The sequence below is a fragment of the Microplitis demolitor genome, chromosome 8, assembly GCF_026212275.2.
Source record: "Microplitis demolitor isolate Queensland-Clemson2020A chromosome 8, iyMicDemo2.1a, whole genome shotgun sequence".
Lineage (NCBI taxonomy): Eukaryota > Metazoa > Arthropoda > Insecta > Hymenoptera > Braconidae > Microplitis > Microplitis demolitor.
Window position 1 is genome coordinate 1725521 of NC_068552.1, and position 15153 is coordinate 1740673.

Genomic DNA, 15153 nt, shown 5'->3' on the forward strand with positions numbered 1-15153 from the left:
CGTTACATTAAAAATAAAATCAGCTTTAGGAATTTGAAAATTTTGTGACCAAAAGGTAAAAGGGCGTATAAATGTTTTTGCTAAAAAATTTATTAAAAAGCTTAGCCGAAGTCTAATAATGAAAAAAAAAAAAAAAAAAAAAAAAATGCTGCAAATTGTATGAATGTTATTTTATTTCACGGTTAATTATTAGAGTTTATAATAGTATTTTAAAATTCTTATACTAAATTGAAAAAAAAAAAAAAAAGCAGAAATAACCGGTTCATTTAGGTACGATTCCTATACCCTCTTCCTCCGTGTCTGTCGCACGTACTTTGGATTTTTTTTTTTTTTTTTTTTTTTTTTTTTTTTTTCATATATTCTGATTCATGACGGATCCATAATTCAAAACACTGATTAAAGAAAAAGTCAATAAATTTTTATTTTTTATAGTCGTTATGAAAATTTTTTATTCAATTGAAAATTTGATATTTTCATTTTATTTTTTTTTTCAGTTATTTTATTTTTAATAAATTAAAAAAAAAAGTGTAGGAGGAGTGTTTTTTCATCTAACTTGTCTTGTGAAATTATTTGTCAGTATTTTGTATTAAAACTAGAATTTTTTTTTATGCGCCCTTTTACCTTTAGGCACTACTTTTCAAAAGGTAAAAGGGCGTATGTCTTGAGATACGCCCTTTCAGCTCAAGGATGCCCAAATTTTTTTTTTTGCAGATCTTTGCGTTTCGAAAAATTTTAAAGCTAATGGCAAAATAAAATTTTTTTATACGTCCTTTCAGCATAATTCCCTACTAACCTGTAGCAATACGCCCTTTTACCTTTTGGCACGCGATATATATATCTATGTAAAATTAACATGGATAGTGATATATCTATACATTATACCTACATTTATTCCACCAGGGGCGCTTGCGCATTACCGTCCTAGTACAGCTGTTTTTTTTTGTGTTATTGCTAATTGGTAAGCCTGAATTTTTTCAATTCAATTCTTTTTTATTATTTGTTTTTATTAACGTATATTTTTTTTGTTATTAACCGAAATATTTTGAGAAAATTTTTTTTATAATTATAAAAAATGACTAATATAATTAAAAAAAAAAAACAACAAATTTTAATGACAGAAAATTGTATATATTTTAAATTTATTCGTGCTTCCCGCCATTTTTTTATTATTATTTTATTATTTCATAATAAATGAGCATTATGAGTCGTGCACTTTTGGATTTTCAAAATTTTTTTATAAACTAGACAACATAGAAAAAACTCCCGCCATGTATTGAAAATACGAATTCTCAGTAAAGTTATTTGATGCTTCTCTATTTGATCATTAAAAATACAATAATAGATTGTAATACGGATTTTACACGGAGTAAATATCAAGAAACTTCTGGTTTGCCACATCTTGGTAGGCAAATGAGCTATGTAACAACTTCTGATTCTGTATGCACTAACCTTGCTCAAACTTAACAACACTTCGTGAATGTGGATATGAACTACATGAGAACACTGTTTTCCAAAGTAACGTCGTCGGCTTATATATTCCAGCAAGTCAAGTCTTTTAATTTATGGGCATAGTTGTAATCTGAGTTTAAATTTCATTCCTCGTATTCTTTAACACTTTTCAAATCTTAATATTTTAATTTTATCAACTGTCTATTATTTGATTCAAGTAAATATGATTGTGACAAGAACATATTTACTTGAATCAAGTAAATCATCATTCTTGCTTACATAAATTTATATTGGATTAAATAACTATACATTTGGTCCAATAAATATTTTGTTTATTCGGAATAATTGTCTGTAAAGAATATGGTTTATGCGAACTCATAAATAACTTTTCTAGTATATTTTTTACAAAAACTACCTCTACTTATATTAAACTACAATTATTTATATTGAACGAATAATATTGAGATTTAACTGTGAAATAAAAAAGTTTATGAATTTACTGGCGTTCAATTACATTTTTCAAATAACTGCGAAGCTATATTGTCGTATGGCTGTATGTTATTGTAAAAAAAAAAAAAAGAGATCAATGAACATGGACACGTACATAACATAGGTAGAATTCCACGATGCAAATCGACGATGTATATATATATATATATATATATATATATGTATTGAACAAATCATTGACCTGGTAGAAATATATATATATGTCACTCAAAAAATCATTGGCTTAGAGGATTGAAATATACGATTTTCGAATAATTTGTTTTCAGAGAAAAAGCATCGAAATGTTAACTGGAGTGTCATTTACTGTATTGGCATATTAATTTATCGAACAAAATTTTTTTTTGTTTGAAAATCTTAATTTATATGTATTATGTAACTCATGCCGTGAAATACGCAGCTAAATGGCTAAAAGCCTCATAAAATTTTATATTAAAAATACAATTATGTCTGATTGGTCAGAAAAGTGATCTTATATAGATTAAACCACTGAATTTGAGGAAAATGGGTGGAGTGTATCTCTACTCAATAATTTAAGCCAATAACTGATCACCTTTCTATCTTATGACGACGTTTTGAAGCTGCCTTATTAGCATGATCAAAATTTCTAGATTGCGCATGCGCATTAAGTTATTCAGCGCACGCATGTGTAGATCAAGGTAACGTCAGCTAAATTTTATAACCTTACATATTTCTATTAATTGGTATTGTATACATCTAGTGACATCGTATAATACCAATTCCACATGATGTATAAGACACTATTTATGAATGGATTATTTCAAATTCTCATTTAACCTTCAAGCACAAAAATTATATTGTATTGCACGCCTCGAACGCGAAGCGTAGAGGTGCTTTATAACGGACTTGTCAAGGTCACGCGATTTTTTCGCATTGAACTGTATATATTATTTTCATATTACACTTACACGTTATAAAAAGCCCATTAATCTAAAGAGGAAACACTAATTAATAAGACTAATACTTTCATTAAGTTGTCCGATACGTATTATAATAAAAAAAAGTTCAATAAAAAATATGTATTGTGGATGTCAATTAGTCTGTAGTCCAAAAAAAGTCTGTGGCACGGATATCTCGTAAACGGCTTGACAAAATGACTTTATTTTTTTTTCACTATCTTCAGAATTATGCAGAGAAGGTCCTTTTCGAAAATCACTACTGTAGTCCTTCTCGTTTTTTTTATAATAAATAATTTCTGTTAAAACCGGCGCCATGTAAACAAACACATGGCAGCCATTTTTTTATTTTATCAGGAATGTTTTTTTTTATCATCGAACTTTGCTGATATCATAAAGTTCTACTTTACCATCAGATAATTTTTTTTTATTGCCAACTGTCATAGAATTAACTAAATTAAAAAAAAAAAGACAAATTTCTTTCTAGATGTTTATTAAAAAATTTTGTAATTAAAAATGAAAATTAATAATTTATATATTTTATTGTAACATGAACGTTCGAGGTGTGCACTTTTAGATTTTCCGAATTTTTTTTTTATATTCATCCGAAAACGGTTATCGTATAATAGTTTATTATACTCCCTTGAAATTGTTAAAAAAGTTATTCGCGGTTTTCGTTTTCATTTTTCAGTTGCACATTCGATTGGTTGGATAAAAATAGAGAAAAAAAAAATAAATGACTAGATTTGCTGATTGTTACAAAATTTTAAAAGCTAAAAAATATCTGGTCGATTTTCAGGATTAGTTACGATGACATTTAGAGACTTAAAAAATTATGCTGTGTTCTTTTTTTTTTCATTTGCAGTTTACAAAGATGTTTTTAAAATTTAAACCATAAAAGAGAAAATTCCATTAGGAAAAAAAAAAAGTTCAATGTTCATTTTATAAATTAAATAATTTAAAAGTTATCTGTAATCGAGCTCAGTTTCTCCCAAGATCTTGATAAATATAAAATCGTTTAAAGTTTTAAATAGTTGAACCCGGCAATGAAATTTAAACAGGATAAAATAATTAGAAAATTAATTGTTGCAGTAAATTAAAAAAATTCAAATATTTTATTTGAAAAATAAATTTGAAATGTCAAGTAAACGAGCAGTATATTAGACCTCTTTAAAAAGATGTTGTATATTTAAAAAATAAAGTATATGCATATAGATAGAACAAGACCGCTGTCCCAAATGTATCGTATCCTTTTATACGCCGCGCAGTTAACATTAAATTTCTTGCTACGCTTCCCCCTTTACGTGGGTGTCAGGCTGTGAAGAAGATCACGTAAAACAAGTTTTCGTTTAAATCTGCGAAACAACCATAGACATCTTCAAACCCTGCTAACCTGGTCGGTCATATTCTCAGCGCGTATAAAAGATATACCTTAAGTGATGGAGTGAGGTGACAGGTTGCCACAAAGTTGAGAAGACTTGTAACAAAGTATTGCTGATGACATGTTATTACTATTATTCTAGCTCATGTCACTTAAATACTATTCTATTTATATATTTCATAATATATAATATTAATATAGAAGAGTTTCTTGATTTTCCTTTCTCTAACTTTTTTAATATCTCGTCGAAAAATTTTTAAATACTCAACTTTTATTGTCTTTTTCACAAATTTTGTAACGACATATATATATATATATATATATATATATATATATATATATATATATATATATATATATATATTAGACTGATTCAAAAAAATCGAGTATTTTTTGTTTTCTTCATTATATCGAAAACATTGTTAGAAATGACGAAAAAAAAAATACTGTGAAAGTTTGAACTCTTATTATTAATATTAACAGCTGCCGCATCGCAATTTTCTATTTCCCGTTTAAATAACATGGAAAAATTTATTTTTTAAGCTTTGGAATTTTGTAGCTCACGGTGGGGCCAATACTTTTGAATGTTAAAGACATATTTTTATGGGAAATTTGACGCTCTATAAAAAAGGTATCTTATGATTTTTCGATATTTTTATTTCTTCAAAAGTTATTCAAAGTTAAAGTTATATTGACGAAAAATTTTTACATTTTTTAAATTTATCGACGCAACCATCAATTTTTTCGGAAAATTTTATAGGACTTTTTTTGTAGAGCATTTTATTTCCTATAACTTATCTTGGAGAAAATTTTCGATATTTTTTACAAGTCGTAAGTTATTTGTAATTAACTGAAAATTTCAATATAATTACTTTTAAGCTACAATATTTAGATTTTTTAAGAAAATTTCCAGTTAACTTTTTTATTTTTCAGAACTTAATATTGAACTAGAAAAAAAAGTATGAGAACTTCTATAAACATGAATACTAAAATAATAATACTGCATTGAGTTTTATGGCGGCATTTAAAAAGTACTCGAATTTTATGACGGAAAATAGTAAAATAAAAAAAAATGAAGTGAGATAATGATTTTATCAGTGAAAAAAATACAAAATGTTTTTCGCACTTCCGTTAAGGTTTCATTGCTTTTACTGTAAAGTCATTCGATTCAAGTTTGAGTTTCATTCGCAGAATCTAGGGGCAATGGTGTCACAGTGATAATGCCATTACCTCTGCTATGACTATAAAGGAAGTAAGGAACCTTTCTCTCTACCTTTACCGATACGATTATTTTATGCATATAACAATGCTTCTGCAATATCATTTTAACTAAAATAAATACACCATTGGGAATCGTGATTGACTACTACATTACAATGAACAACTGCAATAATATTTTCATTCTTTACACTTTTTATTGTGTTATCAAATAAAAATCCGTCGGTAACGTTCAGAGGTAGAGTTTTTTCCCTCGGAATATCTTATAAATGCACTTTTAAAAGTCATCGATATTCCGCAGATTCCAGTCTATATTAAGTTTTTTTTTTTTTTTTTTTTCCTGATAGACTATTCTTTTTTATTGACTTTTCTGTACAGAAGAAAGAAGTGTATAAGAAGGATCATCCATTGAATCTTTTTGGTATTCTACTTACTTTTGACCCTAATCGATTCAGAGTATTGATGGCAGACAACGTAACGGTCTCTAGGAAACTCGAATTCGTCAAATGAAAGTTAAATTTTATACTTGTAATTATTCGACTGGGAATAAATTATTGGGAAAATTTTCTCAGGCAATAATATCTGTGATGAAAATTTGATTTTTGAAAATCGGGCCGAAACCAATAACTTCTTTTTTTTTTTTAAATTTTCATTTTTCATAGCAGGTAAAAAAATATTCCGAATTATACTGAAGTGAATTTAATGAACTATTTGTAATTTCTTTGTTTAGGTGGAAATGAAAGGTATTTCTGGCCCTATTGAGTTCAAAGAAGGTCGTCGTATACAATTCAAGTTAGACTTATTGAAACTGAAACAACATTCTCTTGTAAAGGTAAGATAAAATGTTAATAATACATTTTTTATTAAATCATTTAATTTTGTAGATTAAAACACGCAATAAAACAGAATTTTTTGATACTAATAATATTGCAAATAAAAAAAAAAATTAGTGTATTAGTATATTGTGTGACGAGGGATGAAACGAACCGATTCTGGACCAGGGTGAACTTTGCTGCCCGAGCCGTAGGCAAAGGCTGCCATCACCTGTAGTTTGAAATTGTGTTTCATCCTGTGACACACTATATTTTTTGATTACCTGTATAGGGACTTCAAGTTTTAGTGTTAGCAGCCAGTCATCAAAAACAAGCTTATTTAAGTCCAATAGTGTGATCAACTAGGTACCCGCGGGTAATAAGGCCTAAGTGACAGAAATAATATTTAAAATAACCGCCTTCGCTAAAGGCTACTCTAGTAGAAGGGTCTTGCATAGATGTTACGACAAATTTATAGAATCCCGATACCACGTTCTCTGTCTTCTATATTTCATTATCCGTCATATGCTGTTGCGCAGAAGAAATTATAAAAAACAATCTAGTCTTCTGACTCTTAAAAAGTATGGTTGCTAAATTTAAGTGATTCATCTCTAATACCAATTTTATTAAGTATAGTTAAACTATTCCAGTTTGTTTAACCCGTATAACAATAACAATAATTTAGTAGATAACAACAATAGTAATGTCAACAACAATAATTTACCACAAAACTCAGTTTCTCAGAATTTAGCATCAAATAGTTAATTAGCATCCAATAGTCAATTAACTTCAAATAATCCGATTTTACCACAAAACAATTTGTTTCAAAGTCTCATTCATCAAGAAAATCTTAATAACAATAGACCAAGTAATTACCCTAGTCACTTACAGCAAAATAATTCAGATAATTTACAAAACCAAAATTTCCTAAACATTCATACCCTGCTTAAAAAATCCGATAGATTCTTATAGCCAAGGTATAAGGCCCTATTCTTAACTATAGCACTTCTCATAGAACTTATTCATTCTTATAAAATGTCTATGGGAATTTATAAGAAACTATTGGATTCTATAAGATTTTCTAAACAGGGTGATCTTTTGCCAGCTGTTTCCGAACCAGTCGTTCCAGGAACTGCTTTTGGGACATACCTTATTACCCTACCGTAGTAAAATAAGGCCCATTCGTATGGTTTTTGTAAAAGTATAATTTTTTGTTTGTTTATGGTAAAAATTACCATTTCTTCATTACATTTTATGGCTAATTGAAATAAAGATTAATGATACACCGATAATTAAATGCAATATTTTCGATTCTATTCAAAATCTCCCATAGCTGGGCCTTATTACCCGCTGGTACCTTATTAGCGTAAGCGTAAATTGTGATTTCTATTTATAACTACGAATAAACTCTAAATACTATTAGTTATTTACACTCATTTTATCTAGTGTTATGGGGGTGAGGGCTCTAAACCCACTTCGATTAGAGTTTCTTTATTTCCTGAGATAAAAGAAGTGTTCAAGGGTATGAAGTTGGTGGTTGTGATGGACACCACATGTCAAAGGGGCCATTTCTTTGAATTCTTCGATTAACATCAACCCCTGGTCAGTTGATTATATCTTCGATTAAGGGTGTAATTTGGAGAGCAAACAGAGGCATCGCAACGCGTGTATACCTGAAATGATCCTGAGGAAATGGCCCCCGTAAAATAGGGTAAGTATTCAAAGTAACGGGTCAGCAGTGAGTTCCGCTAATAATTGTTCGCGACATTGGACTGAAATTAGTTCATTTCGACTGGCTGTACGGACACTGAAACTAAGTTTTGATGCTTAGGAAAAGTTCTGTCATGAATTTATATCAAACCCTTCTGTTTTAATTTTGTAAAATAGGTCGGCGAATGGAGACCTGAATCAGGCGTGAATGTAACAGATTTTACTGCATTTTTCGAACCTGGAACTGTAAATGTTACACTGAAAGTCATAACGATTCCGGTGAGTTAAAATTTTATGTCCATAAAATATTCATTTAGTTTGCATTCTTTATTATTTGCTTTTCATGCAACTTGTTGTAGTTTATGAAACACGATTAAAAACAATTTTTTTTTTACAAATCGCTTACATTTCACATTAATTGTCTGAACCAATTCAATTTCTTGATCATAATATCGCTTATTTGATTTTAAATAAGCAGATTATTATTATTTATTTTATATGTAAATAATATTAAAATGTATAGTGATATTTTTGCTGAAATTAAAATAAAATATAAAAGAAATATCATAAGCACAATGAATAAATACGATGCAATAAACTTTTCTTCTTGGTGAAAAAAGAAATTGAGTAAATCTGGCAATAGCTTGAGTTCTTGAGTTTACGACCATTCGCCGGAATATTACATACGTAACGAAATAAAAACTGTTATTCACTACATACAACATTGTGAAAACATTTCAAGTGCTTTTCCGAAGCTTTACAGTTTCTGCTTGTATTATCGAGCGTTCCACAGCTTTCTTTTTAGAACATACTCACATGCATATTCTTTAACCCTATTTTTTTTTCTCACTCAATTTTTAATGCTTATTTTTTAACAGCTACTAAATAAATATGGGAGTATTATAAAAGTTATTGGCAAAAACACAAATTTCATGGAGAATATTGTTCTAGTTGAAAATAAATTATTCTCTACTTAAGGGACGTTCATAAAATATGTTCGCACCTATGGGGAGGGGGGGGGGTCCTTACTGCGACTAGGGGAGTTGAGGGGTTTAAGAAAACGTGACATTCGTTCCATGTTTGTAAATATATAAATGTTTCTACTGGGGTGGGGGGGGGGCCTTAAAAATGAGGGCTTATATGTAATATAAATGTCAGCCCATTTTGCCCCACTCTCAACTAATAGGGGTAGCGGGGGCCCTTAAAATTTAGAGTGCGTCAAATGATTTTGTGTCAAAATGGGCCCCTTAAATTTTGAGGGCTCATTTTGCCCCACTCTCCACTAATAAAAGAAAGGAGGGGGAATGGGCCCCTTAAAATTTTGAGAGCCTTGAATGATTTTGGGGCAAAATGGGCCTGTTCAAATTTTTGGGCCCATTTTTCCTCACTTTCTACTAATAGAATAAAGGGGCCTTAAAATTTTGAGTTCCTCAATGATATTGGGGCAAAATGGGCCCCTTAAATTTTGAGGCCCATTTCGCCTCTCCCGTATATATGCCCGTCATAGCGGAGAGATCTATTATTTGTGATGAAATATTTATGAGGGGAGAGGGGGGTAGTAAAAATTGTGGCGGAGGGGGGGATTTAAAGAAGTAAAATTTTGCGTGACATATTTTGTGAACACCCCTAAAAATAAGTAAATTTATTCGATTTCGTGTATCTAACGCAAATTTGCTACAAGACTGACTCACGGGGTCAAGCGTTTTAAAAAATTTTACAGCATAATAACTATTATTATTTCCGAAAAAATATCACTCTCCCTAGTAAAAGTAACCACTCACCTAATAAGTAGAACCTGCAAAGAATTTCCCATCAAAGTTTACAGTATCTACTACGAATATCTCAATTTTTATTCAAATCTGAGCAGTAGTTCTAAGACTAAGTAACTGCCTTAACTTTATTTTTCATACATAAAAAATTTACGTTTACTAAATTTGAAAATTACTTCGACTATTTCAATAAATGAATAAGAATTATACGATTTTAAGATTGTGATTCAATAATAGTAAATGTAAACCTCATAGAATTTTAATGAAATATTTTATCAAGAATTTATTATTATTATTATTATTATTATTTCTTACAACCCTTTTATTCTCTTGGGAAATCAGTTATGTTAGTTAGCTAATATCACCAGTAGAGCTTATAACCCTAAATTCTATGTTTTCATACAGGCATTGTCTAAATTAACAACGTTTACTTTCGATCTGTATTTCGCTATTTATGATCCATTAATAAAGCCACGCTTGACTCCATTCGTAGTATGTAATATATATGACGGTAATTAATCGTCATATTTCTCTTATCATCCGATCGTAATATATATTAACCGTAACGTTCGTAAAAAAAGTCCTAAATTATCACAATCAACGTATGTATGTAATTGACGAAATTTCGAAAAAATACTATAATACAATCGCTATAAACAAAAAATTGACGACTTTATTGTTCATTCATAGAGAGAAAATTATGGTAAACCTAGTACACGATAATAATTACTGGAAATTATGGGCATAGAACCCAATTTTGGGGAAAAGTTTCCATAACTGTGGGCGCCAATTCTTATAATTATGGTAATAGTTCCTGTATCGTAGAGTAACTAAATTATGGTAATAATTACTATGCTCATCAGTAACTATATTACCGTTACTAGTAACCCATAATATTATGGTAATCGTTCGTATACTATGAAAATTGTTAATATTTTATTGTGGTAACGGTTACTAGAAGATTGTTGTAATGGTTACCATACACTTACAAATTTCCATATTATAGGAATCATTACCATAATACACGGTAATGGTTACCATAGTAGTATGGAAACGATTACCGTAAAGGCTGTTTATAAAATAGGTTCTTGTGGGGGGGGGGGAGTGTCACTTACTTTGTTAAGATGTGACAAGGGGGTCACTGGTTTAAGGAAACGTGACGTTCGTAGCTTGTCGAACAGCTCACAAATTTTTTCTCGGTTTTTTTTTTTTTATTTTACCTTTTTGTTACGATAGAAAGTCATTTGTTTCATATTTGTAAATATACAAATATTTCTATGTGAATATTTCTGCCACAATGAGGAGGAATGTGACATAGCTTGGCGAAAGAAGGAGGTCTAAAAGAATAAAATTTTGCGCAAGTTATGAACAGCCACAATAGTACAGGAACGTTCAATAAAATGACATAAGAACTATCACCATAATTGTATAGTAATTGTTCTCATATCGTATAAGAATAAAAACTATGCATGGAATGATTAGCATATGTCTCTAGAGGATCCGAATCACGGTAAATTACGAAAATTACCGCAATTTATGGAAAAATGCGGTAAATTGCAGTAGTTCACCGTAAAATATGGCAATTCCCCATAATTTGCGGTAATTGCGACATTTTACCGCAAATTACAGTAAAAATACCCTAATTCGAAGTAAATCGCGCCTTAGTGATCTGAATTTCGAGAATTTATGGCAACACCATATTTTACTGTAATACCGTAGATTATCGTAAGCAACGTAAACATCGTAAATTACGGTAACTAGGCCAGATTCCGTAAATGACCGTAATATACAGTATTCGGAAAAGTTTCCATAACTCCCAGTAAATTGTGATAATTTACGGTAACACAGTATTTCACTGTAACACTGTAGATTACCGTAAACTAGGTAGAAGTCGTAGTTTACTGTAAATTACGGTAACTAGGCTGAATACCGTAAATTACCGTAATCGATACTATTCGGAAAACTTTCCGTAATTTACAGTAAATTGTGGTAATTTACGGTAGCGCAGTAGATTACCGTAAACTAGGTAGAAGTCGTAGTTTACTGTTAATTCCGGTAATTATGCCGGAGATCGCAAATTATAGTAATTACCGTAATTTACGGTATTCGGAAGAATTGCCATAATTTACGGTAAATTGTGGTAATTTACAGTAACACCGTCTTTTACTTAACTTACCGTATACCATAAATTACGGTTATTATGCCGGGTAGCGTAAATTACGGTAATTTACCGTAACTCAGATTCACTAGGAGTATGGTCGTCGTTCCTATAATCGAATTCCAAAAAAACCGGTTACCATACCTTATGGAAACCATTCCCATAATATATTGTCATTATTACCATAACTTTCTCCATGTTTTTTTGTGTTATATGCAAACTATACAAATAATTTTTTTCTCATGGAAATTACATATTGGACAATCAATGTATTGAGGACAGGAGAGGCCATATGTAATGATGCACCATGAAAAAAACTACACGGGTAACAATCGGTTTTACGGGTTTTGCGTGGATCTGCTCGAAGCAGTGGCAAAATGTGTAGGCTTCGATTATCGTTTGGAGCTCGTTGAGGATCGCAAATATGGCGCGAAAGATCCAGAGACTGGCGAGTGGAATGGCATCGTCAATGAACTCATGCGACATGTATGCCTTGGTTTGTTTTATTTAAAATTATTTTATTTATTTTTCTCCAGAACACATTATTCATTCGTAGTTTTATTTATATACTTATTTACTATTTTACTATTTTAATTTGCCTATTCCTTTATTATTACCATTGACTAACATAATTATTACTGTGATTCATCACCAAATTAGTAACTAATTACTAGTATTAATAATAATTAACCAAAGTAGTTGCACATTAGTATAAATTAATTAGTTAATTAGAGTTTGTAGGCATTATTGCTTTCGTATAATTAATTGAATCGTTATTGGATCGTGAAATTTTAATTATAATTAAGACCCGTAAGTACAAATAAATATTTTTAACAAGATTTCGAAGTCATGAAAAATTTTTTTTTCAAACTTGTCAACCAAAAGCACTAAAAATAAAAGCGAATTTTTAACGACGGACGTAAAAAAAAAAACGACAGATTTTCTTTTATTGTCGAATCGTAGGAACAACCTTACGTAATGCTGAAGAAGACCGGAAATTTCAGTGGTAACGAACGGTACGAGGGATTTTGCATCGACCTACTAAGAGAGATAGCACAAATGGTTGGATTTGCCTACAACATCGAGCTTGTGCCGGATGGCAAGTACGGTGTTTACGATTACGAGACTGGCGAGTGGAATGGAATTGTACGGCAATTGATGGATAAGGTAAGTTTCTGAGATTTCATCTAACTGTCGAGTTGTCTTGAAAAAATTTAATGACTTTAATGGTGTAATTACGTAATTTCTAACTTAACTTTTGCTAACTACGCGGAAAATAACGTACAGAAGGTTATGTAGAGAAATAAAGTACTTGAACGAATTTTCACGATAGCATAGGAGTTACATGAATATAACGATAGACTGAAAAATTGTCATACTACACGGAAAAAAAATATAGTAAATTTTACTAAAAGGTATGAGAATAATTACTAATTTTGGATAGTAATATTGAAACGCTTATGATTTATATGAAAAATTAATAAACAGATAAGCATATTTTACAAGTCGTTTAGTAATTTCTCATATACTGGTGATGGAAAATCTCCTATATGTATATTTATTTTTAGTTATATTTAGTAAATTTTACTGTCCTGTTTAGTAAATTTTACTATATTAGAATGGAAAAAAATAAAATAAAATTTTCATTAGCTTTAAACTATTTATTATTATCGCTGTCATTTTGATTATTATTGTTATTTATGTCATCTGTATTGGTGTTGGTGTCGATTTTTGTTTTTTAAAAAATCACTTGTCTCAACCGAGATTCGAACCCTGATCTCCCGCGCGCGAGTCCTTTCCTATGTCTGACGGCCCGATGTCTCCTTTGGACAAAAGTTTCAGAACTTGTAATACATATTTGTATATGCTATCCCCACCAACTTTTAATTTTATCTATACACAGTAGAATTTACTATACAGACAGTAAAAAAATATAATCGTGTTAGCAAAAAATACATTGCGCATAGTAATTTTTAATATTTTGTATAGTAACAAATCCTATATTGTATTAGAAAATTGACTTTCTTAAATTAGTATTTATTAATAGTACTTATAGTAAAATTTACTATACAAATAGTAAAAAATATAATCGTTTTAGCAAAAAATACATTACAAGTAATTTTGAATATCTTATGTAATTATTACTGACTAGTAAATTTTACTAAACGTTTAGTAATAATTACAATACAGAATGTATTTTTCCATATCTATTAGTAAAGTTTACTACGATATTGTAATTTCTACTATACTTTTTTCTCCGTGTATTTAAAATTCCATAAATATGAAAAATTTTTGACCCCATGTCACATTCTAATGTAATTTTTTTAATTACAAGTTATTCGTGTTTTTAATTTAGGGTCAATACTTTATGACCAGATACAAATTAGCCACTATCCGGGCAGAACGGCGCCCGCATGAAAATATCATACATGGTCAACGTATATCAAAAAATATATGTTGCAGAAATAAATATATATGTGACAATACATGAAATCTTATACAGAACTATATATAGATTTTGGCCGATTTTATTATATTTCTATGTATGTTTTCTTTTATATGATTTCATATGTTTTCGTATAACTTCAATATATTATTTATATATTTGAAAACTTATAATTTTAATATATTTAAAAATTTATGTTATTTATATATGGAAACAAATAAGAATACATATATAATCCATCATTATATGGCACGATATATGTAATATATATTTAACTTTATAAATTTTTGTATATTTTTCGACATATAGAACCATATAAGTCTCCCCATATATATAAGAATAAATAAAATATATTCTTTTCTTTTTCTCTCTGTTATAAGATTCAAACATTGTGTTCAGAATATATATGTGTGCTAGCTTACAAATTTACATATATAATTATCAATATATGTAATACATATATGTGCTAACTTATAAGTTTACATATATGATTATAAATATATACAATACATATATTAACTTATAAACTTACGTATATAATTAATTATATTAAAACTTACTATATTATATATAAGAAAATATATATCGTTGTTGGCCACTTATATGGTCCCATATTGATCATATATTTATCACATATGGTTTTTTCATGCGGGCATATGTCTTCTCCGAAAATTGAAACAAACCATTTTTTAGCAAAAAACAACCCGTTTTTTGTTTTTACAATGGTGTCTCTTTCTACCCCAATTTTCCCTATAAATTTAAATAAAAAATCAACAAAAAAAATAT

General features: G+C 29.5%; 1 protein-coding gene across 5 annotated transcripts in view; it reads left to right on the forward strand.

The window, feature by feature from the left end:
* Positions 1–15153, forward strand: part of LOC103571356 (glutamate receptor ionotropic, kainate 2) — a 122004-nt gene that overhangs the window by 87438 nt on the left and 19413 nt on the right. For 4 of the 5 annotated variants that reach the window (XM_053741044.1, XM_053741047.1, XM_053741049.1 and 1 more), the window contains 4 exons: positions 6203–6304; positions 8172–8273; positions 12204–12407; positions 12885–13088. In XM_053741044.1, coding sequence (XP_053597019.1) covers positions 6203–6304; positions 8172–8273; positions 12204–12407; positions 12885–13088 — 612 coding nt within the window. The remainder of the gene's footprint in view (positions 1–6202; positions 6305–8171; positions 8274–12203; positions 12408–12884; positions 13089–15153) is intronic. The other variant, XM_053741048.1, reaches the window with a different exon arrangement.